Source organism: Diadema antillarum, unplaced genomic scaffold (assembly GCF_040938485.1).
Source record: "Diadema antillarum isolate AM-2024a unplaced genomic scaffold, OU_Dant_1.0 seq00000382_RagTag, whole genome shotgun sequence".
In the NCBI taxonomy this organism is placed as follows: domain Eukaryota; kingdom Metazoa; phylum Echinodermata; class Echinoidea; order Diadematoida; family Diadematidae; genus Diadema; species Diadema antillarum.
This window is the reverse complement of record NW_027271380.1, coordinates 3,381,820-3,393,058: the sequence shown is the minus strand read 5'-3', so window position 1 is coordinate 3,393,058 and position 11,239 is coordinate 3,381,820. Positions and strand designations below refer to the sequence as shown.

Here is an 11,239-nt window from a genome sequence, read left to right as displayed (position 1 = left end):
TGTACAGCACATTGAGTCACTAATTGTGTTCAAAGTTCTGAAATGCTAATAAAGTCATTGCCCTTGTGGTTTAAGTGAAATTTGTTTTCAGCCCATCTCTGATTGTTCATATTGTTCACATACATTGTAATGGCAGATGCTCTGAGGCAGGTCATAGAGGCGTGTCATTTAAGAATATATTTCATATAATTTCTTCAATTTCACCTTGGAAGTCCCAATCATTCCACATGCAATGAAATCTTTCACATACTTCCTCTACTCAAAGCATAAACAGTAGAATATATTTTAATTATTTATTGACTGTATATTAGACAGCTGAACAAGAGCTCTGGCATCAGTTTTATGAGATCAGTATATCTGAGAGTGGTCAATAACAAACACAAATCCAGTCAATTGCACCCAATTGATAAATTGCCTTACATTGACATTAAAACCATTTGTCACCATTTATCAAATTCATTACATTTGGGACAAATTCGTCGGCTGAGAATGATAAGGGCGTTAGGTTATCACTAAACCCATAGTGTTCGAGACAACTTAACGCCCTTCTCATTCTCAACAGACGAATTCAAAATATATGATAAATTGCATCATGCTTTTACTTGGCAGTAGTATGAATATTGTAATCCCCCATTCATATCCCAATGCACAAACACTCAGATTTGGAGAGTTACACTGCAAGTAATAAGAGAACATCTATTGCTGGTGACACCTGCATGGAAGAGCAATTCACAACCAAGGTAATGCACAGTGTAAATCAAGAACTTAATCAGCTGATACATGTGTAAAATATAGAATAATGGCACAGTGTCCTAATACAATGTGCATTATTAATGTCAAGTTTGCTTACAGTAAGCTTCACATATTAACTCTAAAGTGAACTCAAGTTCATAAGGGCAAGATATGTTGGGTGAAAAAAAAAATAAAGATGATTACATGTATTATCAATTACCTACTGCTACTGAGAGTGACACTACATAATTGTGACCCGCTACAACAACAGGATCCTAAAGTCGCTGACGGCTGAGCCGAGAAAATCGAGTTAAAAGTCACATCATAAAAATTGGTCAAAATAATTGGTTTTCTGTTTTTGGCATAATTTTGTAGTCTAATGTTTTTGTCTATTATCTGTCAAAATTTCGAAGCTAAATGATCAAAGGAAAGGCAAGAAGAAAATAGTGTTTTCCTGGACCATGATTTTCCGACTTACAACGTAACAGAAATGTGTCCAAAGATTTGGATTTAACGCCGCAGCTAAACTCTGCCCCTAGCAACGAGGGAGTGATCTTATTGGTCAGTGTGAGGCATCCTGATTACTGATTGGTCGTTCGTAGACCGCTGGCGCTAAGCTTGAATGAACCTCGCGGAGGTCGCTAGGAGCATGCCTTCTATTGTCATGATAGCGTCGGAAGGAAAACTTTGAAGGCGTTTTTCTCGAAACTCTGATTTCCTCAACTACTTGACAAGCGCTAATAAAATCATCGATATCTCCGCAACAGAGTACTTTTATGAGATGTGCTATGTATGAAATTAAAGTAGAAGAGTAAGGGAATAACGTCATGTCATTTTCAGAAAATTGTCTTTCCCCGACTTTCCGATCCTTTTGTTGTAGCGGGTCACAATTGTTCTGTGGCATCCAGTGTACCCCCCCCCCCCCAAAAAAAAAAAAAAAAAACCTCATTGTTAATGAGTTAATGGCAAACTGGAACTCATTGTTAATGAGTTTACTCTGTCTGAATTTCATCACTTTTTTTTTAATCAAAATTCAGGTATGAAGTTTTAGTAAAGACCTTTAAAACTTTGCAAGACTATTCCAAACTCATAATAAGTGAATTGCACCTTATAATTCAGTTTATCTAAGTACCCAGTTTGACTAACTGTATCCCATACTTGCGTGAACACTCAATGCATGGTACAATTTCCGACCAAGATCCCATGGCCAGCCTCTAATACTGTACCCTGTGACCGTAAAATCTGGAGGCCATCTTCACTCTGTCCACCCGTACCATTACTAACTTTCTGCTGCTCTGCCAGGTTATTTTTGTCTGAAGCTGTTGAGGTACGAGAAAATGAGCCATCACGTGTAGACCGATATTCAAACCTGAAAATCATATATACATATGTATTGCCTCTAGCAGCATTACACGATGGAGGTATAAAAGCAGAAGGAGCCCTGTACGTTTTCATTAAGTGAGGGGTCTGTTCATGTCTTCTTCTGGAGTACATTCGTCCAAATCAAGAGGGCACGTTCGCTAGCATGAAGCAGGCAATGGCTTCATGGAGACAGACAGCAAATTTAGAATTTAGGTGAATGTCACCTTCAGTGCTACATCTAAATGTCATTATGACATAGCAACTCCATCACTGATACACACACACACACTCATTACCATACAGAGTGTACTTAAAGGGCAATGAAGGGAGCAATACGGAGCCACACATGGTACCCATATTAATAGCCCTTAAAGGGACAGCTGCATGAGAGCTTGCCATGCTCACAGCACAGTTCCAGAGGAAATCATGACACCTTCTGGAGGTTGGCACGAATGACAAGGGCAGCCTCTCTGTCTCCGGATTTCTCTGCGATGCGCAGGGCTCTCCGGTAGAGGGCTCTGGCATCTTCTTTTCTACCTGCGGAAACCAGGGTGTACCGGAGAAAAAAAGTATGAAATCATTAAATGTGTGAGAGACAGAAAGGACATGATTGTACAAGGGGAAATGCTTTTGTAGTTAAGTGTATGCAGATGAAACAGTTAATCAAGCATAACTGTCAATAAATTGAGGAATATGAGAACTGGGAAAAAGACTCCTTTCCACTCCTATTGTTATGTCTCTGATATCAATGAGTGCTGAAATATTTACACATTTCTTCATCTTCATTATCATTACCACTACCCCCATTATCATCTTCACAATTTTCTTCACCATCATTTTCATCATTTTCTTCATCATCATTATCATTATTGGCACTGTTAACACCACTGTTGAAAATTTACCATAACTCTGGGTGAAGCAACTCTGCTGTAAAATGGTACATGCACACAGACACAGACACACACACACACACACACACACAAATATTACAAATTAAAAATACACTCAGTTTAATACATGATGTACAATTCGGGTCATGTAATTTCATTGCGTACTTTGTACCACATGATCACACCTTTATGCACGTTGACGGATGCTAAATTGCACAGGATGGTTGGCACCATGGATGGTGAGTCTTTCTCAGCAAGTTGCAATGCTCTCTGCATGTAGCCCTCTGCTTCATCAAAGTGACCCCTCATATCACAGACTGTCCCTAGGTCATTCAGTAGAACCACAGTCTACAGAAAGTTATTGGGAGAGAAGATACATCAATTTTTCAGTTTCATGTTTAGCTTAAAAAAGAAGAAGAAAGCATTACAATATTGACTAGTATAATAGGACAATGCTTGCAATTCGAGGTTTGTAATCCATGACTTCCAAGATGGTTCCATGACATTTGCTTCTGCGACAGTTGCACCTATGAAATATCCACACACTCAGCCAAACACAAGTTCCATCCTCAAATATAACCCTGACCCTATTCCTAATCCTCACATCAAACTAAACCTAAAATCCTATCACAACCCTAACCCAAACCCCATGTCCTTGGAGAAAATAAGATGACAAATTTGACTTTGACCAGTGATTCCTGTTCATTGCAAGCATTTGGTACACATTTATGTTTTCTCCGTATCAAATTTGTCCACCTGTAACATTCCTTACATAACTCTTTGAAGGCAAGAAGGCTGTATAATAAAGTCATTAACATTTTCTTTGGTTTGTGTGGAAATGTTTTGTTGTTTTTGTTGCTTCTTTTTTCAAATTTCAAGAACTGTAAAGGAAGGACAAAAGAATCCATTCATTACCTGAGGGTGAGACATGTCATCTTCCTGTAAGTCCTCTTCACATATCTTTAGGGCCTTCTTATAGTACTGCTCTGCCTCAGCTAGTCTGTTTCTTGTGGTGAGGAATCTCGCAAAGTTTTCCATACACATCCCAAGGAGTGCCTTGATGTTCAGTATCTCATCACGGCTAGATATTTTGGAGACAGAAGGTAATAATCCAATCACAACATCAGTTGGTTATCTGATGCAACTTCAATTCCTAGCCTTGATACATAAAACCACAAATAAATGCAGTACTTGACATAATAATAAATGGCAAATTGAATCATAATGTTCACCCTGAAGCTCTTGACCTCTTCAGAGAGTAAATCTTATATGCCTGCTCTCTGGATCATATGGTCATGTCCGCTCTAAGCAAGAAATGTCAGAATATAAGTATGATATCCTTGGTCAAGACACTGGGTCAGCAATCTGAAGGATGGGGAGTTTGGGGTGGACCCAGCAAAGTTTAATGTTCTGAGCAAGATATTGATTTCATATGGAGCTGGGAGCACATCTAAAATGTGCCGGTGAATACTCATTCTGGGGGCACTTATGCACACAGTTGGTATTTCTGCTTCTCTGGACTACCCTGTCTGTCCCTAATGAGAAATAGTGTGAATGCAAATCATGACATACAAAACATATACTGTAAAACATGATATATTCGCGGCATGAATTTTTCGCGAATTGGAGCGACGACCTTTTTTGCGGCATGAAATTTTCGCGAACTGCCACTGGCATTCAATGCATATAATGTAAACAAGAACTTTCGCGTGCATTTTAATTTCGCGAATCTTGGCGCTCGCGAAATTCGCGAAATTAAAATGCACGCGAACATTGCTCGTTTTACAGTAAATCATCTTTTTGTCAGCTCAGATAAAAAATTGCCATCCATTTAGAGACTCCAACTCTGTAGCTTTCAGGCCATTTTTCTTAATATCTCCCACTCTCCTGCTTGAATTTGAATTTCTGCCACTTCAACTATGGATGCATTTTATCTGGCTTAGAATTAGGTTTTTCCCACCTAAAAGTTTGATTTCGTCATATTAGTTTGTTAAAAAATGAGGCTAAAATAGCACCAGAGAGCATCTATATAGATTCCTGGAGTTTTAAGGGCCCGGAAGTGGGCACAGTGGGCCCTAACTACAAGGGACATAGCATTTCATACACATAATGTTGTGTGTATGTTCACACAATCATAGTCTCCAGTTTGCAAGGGCCCAGGCCCAGGTAGGAGAATCACCTGTTTAAAGTAAGAGATGCTTGGATTGGAGTACTTGTCCATTCCACACTGCATTTCTGGCTCAAAGGAGATATACCACATTTGTAAAAATAAAAAACTTTATCTATTACTGTAAAAGTGCAAATTTTCGCATGTTAAAATTTTCGCACATTTCGCGCAACCAGAAACTAGCGCAAAAATAAAAGCAAGCAAATATTTCTGCTTGCCATATGCTCCAGCAGTTGATGTCTTGATTCTGCAGAATTAAAAACATGCAAAACTCTTCCAACCCGGCCAAGCGTGAAAAATTAGTCACGCGAAAATATCCACTTTTACAGTATCCTTTCAGGAATGACATAGTTAATGTACTGTAACATACCTTTCATCCGTTGGGTCTTTTGGTATGTCTTTAAGCAGTTTCTCAGACATTTCTATGCACCATGAATAGCCCAGCTCTGCATCCTCATTCCTGTTGGCAGTGAGATAAGTGAAAGGAATTATAGTTACTCATGTGACAGTGGTTGTCTTCTGTTTTACTTTAACTTTTTTTTTTTTTTTGCAGGGGAGAGGGTGGTCATCAACCATGAATGCAGAAAATTTGCACAAAAACTTGAAAGTACGAAAAGCATTAAGATCCTGTTGTAATGATTATGCACAAATTATTTGGAAAGATTACTGGCAGATGCAAGTCAGAGCAACATCATGTGCTATTGGCATATGCAGAGACTCCAACCCAAAGCACCTTCTGATCTGGAGATTCTCCCGCCTTAAACCCCTAGCAAACGGGAGACTCCAAGTTGATGTGTGCGCATGCCGTCAATCCCTCGTTTGAGGCGAGTCCTCAACTGAGGTTACCCAAAGTGGGGTGCGTATATTTGTCGTTTGGGAGTTGGGAGTCGAAGTACTTGTCCATTGCAAATAAACTTTCTGCTCAGGCGTGACAAACCTGGAGGCCAAGCCAGGGTTTGATGACTCCAGCAGCTGTCGTATTACGTAAGAGCATGATAAGGATATCTGCCTGTGGCAGACCATTCAAAGTGAACTCAATTTTCTCTATTCTTTTTAAAGTTTTCAATTTTATATTCTATTGAGAAATTCTATGGTCATCTATTTTACATTTCGAACAAAAAAAAATGACCCGTAAATAACGAAAATACAGGAATAAGAAGGAGAGCATTGCCAGTTTGCCGGTGCTATTTGGCAGTGAGTTACAACGGGGAGGTGAGACTACTCCCTGATTACAATCAGCCTGCTGACTGGATCGTTGAGAAAGCAGCTGTCGTATTACGTAAGAGCATGATAAGGATATCTGCCTGTGGCAGACCATTCAAAGTGAACTCAATTTTCTCTATCCTTTCGAAAGTTTTCAATTTTATATTCTATTGAGAAATTCTATGGTCATCCATTTTACATTTCGAACGAAAAAAATTGACCCGTAAATAACGAAAATACAGGAATAAGAAGGAGAGCATTGCCAGTTTGCCGGTGCTATTTGGCAGTGAGTTACAACGGGGAGGTGAGACTACTCCCTGGTTACAATCAGCCTGCTGACTGGATCGTTGAGAAGCAGCTGTCGTATTACGTAAGAGCATGATAAGGATATCTGCCTGTGGCAGACCATTCAAAGTGAACTCAATTTTCTCTATTCTTTCTAAAGTTTTCAATTTTATATTCTATTGAGAAATTCTATGGTCATCCATGTTACATTTCGAACGAAAAAAAAATTGACCCGTAAATAACGAAAATACAGGAATAAGAAGGAGAGCATTGCCAGTTTGCCGGTGCTGACAATGTGCTATTTGGCAGTGAGTTACAACGGGGAGGTGAGACTACCTCCCTGGTTACTATCAGCCTGCTGACTGGATCATTGAGAAAGAGAGAGAGAGGGAGAGAGAGAGAGAGAGAGAGAGAGGGAGAGGGAGAGGGAGGGGGAGAGAGGGAGGGGGGGGGGGGGGGGGGGGGGGAGAGATGGGGGAGGGAGAAGGGGAGAGCAAAATGGAATGACAATTGTTCCGGTCACTACAGTACAGGCATGCTCTGTCTGCATACGCTGAATGTCTACACTCACACACACACACGTACACACACACACACGCACCATGGAGCTACATGGCCCATGCGCCATGCCAAAACCAAAACAATCTCCTCCTCTCGCGGTGCCCCCCCCCCCCCCTCCTGTGGCGCTGTGGCGATGACTGATGCTTAGATTAGGCCAGGGTCAAGAAACAGGTGTTTTATATCTTTGACTTTAAGTCATTGATTGCCAAGATATGCACTGGCATTATTTACTGGGGTGTAGCCTCTTCAAACGAGAGATTTGCGTCATGGAAGCGCGAATTTCCTAGGGTTCTAGATGCTCTCTGGTGCTATCTAAGGCTTACTTTTTCAACATACGATAGCAATAAGTAGGAAATCCTTTCCACCGGGAGACACAGAGCCAGGGCGGGAGAAATTAAATCTCAACCGGGAGAACGGAAGATTTTGCAAAAATGGGTTTTCGGCGGGAGATCTCCCGTCAAAAACGGGAGAGTTGGAGTCTCTGCATATGTTAGTGGCTAGATGTTATTGCTCGTTTGTGTATATTAGATTTTAAGTGCAAAATGGGTTTTCGGCGGGAGATCTCCCGTCGAAAACGGGAGAGTTGGAGTCTCTGCATATGTTAGTGGCTAGATGTTATTGCTCGTTTGTGTATATTAGATTTTAAGAACTGTAGCAAATTAGAAGGGAGAAAAAAAATATCCAGGAAACATGGAAAATTTGAGAGACAGGAACATCTGGCAGACTCTCATAAAAAGAAGATACAGAAGTTACACCACTAAGCAGTTGTACAGTTTTCTACATGATAATGCCCAACATCATACACATAGTAGTCATCGTGAAAACATGACACTGATTTAGTGGAAACAGTGGATTGACAATAATTTCATAATTTACTCTATAATTATCATTTCATGAAAACCAGAGAGAGGAAGACGGATGTAAAGGCAAAAACATCTAGATGTATATCTTCATGTGAAGTTCTCAGAAGAGATAGCATGCTATATAAAATGCACACTCAGTGCTTGGATAACTGCAGGGTTATTTACCTGCCCATGCGTTCAAAAATTGTTGCTAGCTTGAGCGAGATTTCCACCACAGCTGGGTCTCCCTGAGGTAGTCCAGTCTCCAGCAGGACCTGTAGGGTGTCCTTGAAGAGGCTCTCTGCTTTGATGAGACGACCATGGCGCATGTTGAAATCAGCCATCTTTACTCAAGAAAACAAAAGAGAAGCAAATTTCATCACCCAATTTCAAATTACCATGCCTGAATTAATGAATATAGGCTTGAAGAACACCAAAGACTGGGTCTATGTCAATAAAGGCATCCCTTAACCCGTTGAGGATGAGTCCCGAGTATACTCGAGCAGGTGTCTATGGGAAATGCGTGTTGTAGCAAGATCAACCCGTCCTTAACGGGTTAATAATTTTCTCTTTTTTTTGCTGAATTAGCCCTTGATAAATGAAGCTACCGGTACATTAAAAAATACATGTCAAACAAGGAGGATCCCACACTTTTTTCATGTAACGGTACTTTCCAAGTCTTCCTATTTCCAATAGTCTTGTTTACACACTTTACCCTGAGATAATTTAGGCTAGGTAGGCATTGGAAAATGGTACTATGGTACTGTCTTTAGGAACTCCATGGACTATGGCTCATTAGAAATCTTTTAACTAATTTCCTAACTGACAATGACAAGCAACATATGTTCATTACTTCACAGCACTGACCTGATCGTAAGTGTAAGCCAGTCCCTGCTTGTTGTTCTCTTGCCGACACATGGTGATGGCACGATGGAAAAATTTCTCTGCATCTCCAAGTCGGTTTTCTCTTTCAGCAATCTGAGGTCAAAAGAAGAAAGTATTCAAAATGACTCACAAATAACAGATTACAGACTGGATGTATGAGACAATTGTAGACAGTTAGCGGGAATTACTTGAAGATTTATACCACCAAATGATTGATATCACGTGTACCCTCCAAAATGGAGAAGGAGGGAGTGTGTGGGGCAGAGGAATATTGGCTTTCTCCTTTCTTCTGATATATCATAAACTAGATTGTTTGGTTTTTTTTTTGTTTTGTTTTTTGCTATGGAAAATATATTTGCTTTGAGTGTTATCTAACAGCAAGAAATAAAAACACTTGACATGGATGAAAGTCTATTCTATTTCCTGGGACATCAATGGAAACTGAACATAAAAATCTACACATTCTATTTAGTGAAATAAAAATACAAATTAAAACAAAAACAAAAAACAAACCAAACCCAAAGAGCCAAGTTACATTCAAGGCATACGTTCCAGGCAAAAGTGAAATTAATGTCTTAAATGTTCTGTTGAAAGTGCATGCAGTTTATAAAAAGTTACAATTGCAGATCAACAGCTTTCGGCTGCTTAAAACAGACAGAAGTGATTCCCTCCAAACAATAAATATAATGAAACAAGAAAATTCTTAATCCATTACTGGTACTCTTTAACATGCACACTATTAGAATATTATCTCTTTTCGCTATCATATTGTTACTTTTGTATTAAGCTTCTCTGCTAATCAGAGAATTTTGTCCATCTTTTGAAACCACTCTGTCAGAATACTTACCAAAGCTCGAGCAATCATCTTTTCTATTGTTTCTTTCTTGTCCTCAGACCAGAAGGTGAAAGCTAAGCCTGCAGAACACAGTGCTAAACCTGCAGTCAATATCAGGCAAAAGGGTAAATTAATGTCAATGACAGTCCAATATATGCAGGACAACTTCCTTAAGTCCCCCACTCCTATCAAACCACTTGTTAAATGTATATGTGTGTGTAGATCAGTGTGTGCATCCATGTGTTCAGCTAGCGAGGACAGGATACTGTCCCTGACTGGAGTGTGGTATGGAAAAATGGGGGGGGGGGGGGACATCGCATTGAAAGGGAAGTCTTTCCCTAGGTGCATGGGTGCCTTCCCTGTACTTTTGTATGATTGTCCTTACCACATTAATGTTGTTATTTCCTTCCCATTTCCTCCCTAAAACTCCTTTAAATTAAGAAAAGTACACCAAACAAAATTTTCTATACAACCTGTTATACAAGTTCACATAGGGCTAGAATATTAATACTGGCAATCTTTATTTTTCAACAAGTATTACCATCTCGAAATTTAAAAATGTTCATGTTAAACACTCTCTTTGCTCAGATGACAACATTGCATCGCCAAAGAAAATGACAACTGTTCAACTTCAAATTATGAGAGGGTCATTTTTAACTAAGCTACAAGTAAAATTTAATGGTTGATAACCACATCAGATATTCCACACATTTACACAATTGTACAACACAGAATTTTAGAAACATCAGCTGTTCTTACAGATTTTATAAACACGAATTCGGGGAAACTTTCCACTTTTCTAGACGTGAAATATTCATCATCTACCCTTAATGTTCTCGGAAGATTGTTCACTGCCACTGTTTCCTTCTGATTCTTGATGGTAATTGCTGCTAGTGCTACCACCACGACTGCGACTTTGCACAACACGAGCCACCCGGATTGGTAAAGCTTCGGCGGGAATTCGTGACCGATAACCGTGGGGATAAACCGGCGTGTGGATGCCGCAACGTTCCGGTGCTGAGTCCACGGGAGTGGGCTGTGAAGGGAACATTGTTCTTCCCACAAATCTTGCTTGAAACTTCCTTGGGTCATCTTTTGTCGTTGAGCACAGGTTGTTATGCCCCTTATTCAGCTGTCTGTCTAATCCCTTGATGGCACGGATTGTGCCTAATTGTCGAAAACGGTCTGCTCGCAGCAGCAGACGAGTCTGAAGAGTTGCCATCTTTTTGTGCACATCATGTACTTTACACATGCACGTACACACGTGTGTGGTAGGTAGAGCAAAACAAACCCCGGGTCATCTCGACCTCAGGACAAATTTGGGCAAACTTTGCACTCTGAAAAGTTGAGGCCGAGTCTACTCGCAGAAAATATATTTTATTGTACAGTACTACATGCCTAGTATCATTATTGTTATGAATTTCGCTTAACACCCTTGAAATTTTCAAGGGGAAAATACCCTGTGACACGTTCAAAT

General features: G+C 40.0%; 1 protein-coding gene across 1 annotated transcript; it reads right to left on the bottom strand.

Annotated features, from left to right (window-relative positions):
- Positions 1-2,491: 2,491 nt before the first annotated feature.
- Positions 2,492-10,984, bottom strand: LOC139731682 (tetratricopeptide repeat protein 19, mitochondrial-like). The gene is made up of 8 exons (XM_071642571.1): positions 10,588-10,984; positions 9,775-9,863; positions 8,910-9,020; positions 8,229-8,386; positions 5,522-5,611; positions 3,900-4,065; positions 3,170-3,332; positions 2,492-2,631 (listed from the first exon to the last, which is right to left on the bottom strand). The coding sequence occupies exons 1-8, from the start codon at positions 10,982-10,984 to the stop codon at positions 2,519-2,521; spliced, it is 1,287 nt and encodes a 428-aa protein (XP_071498672.1). The 3' UTR covers positions 2,492-2,518.
- Between the last annotated feature and the right edge of the window lie 255 nt (positions 10,985-11,239).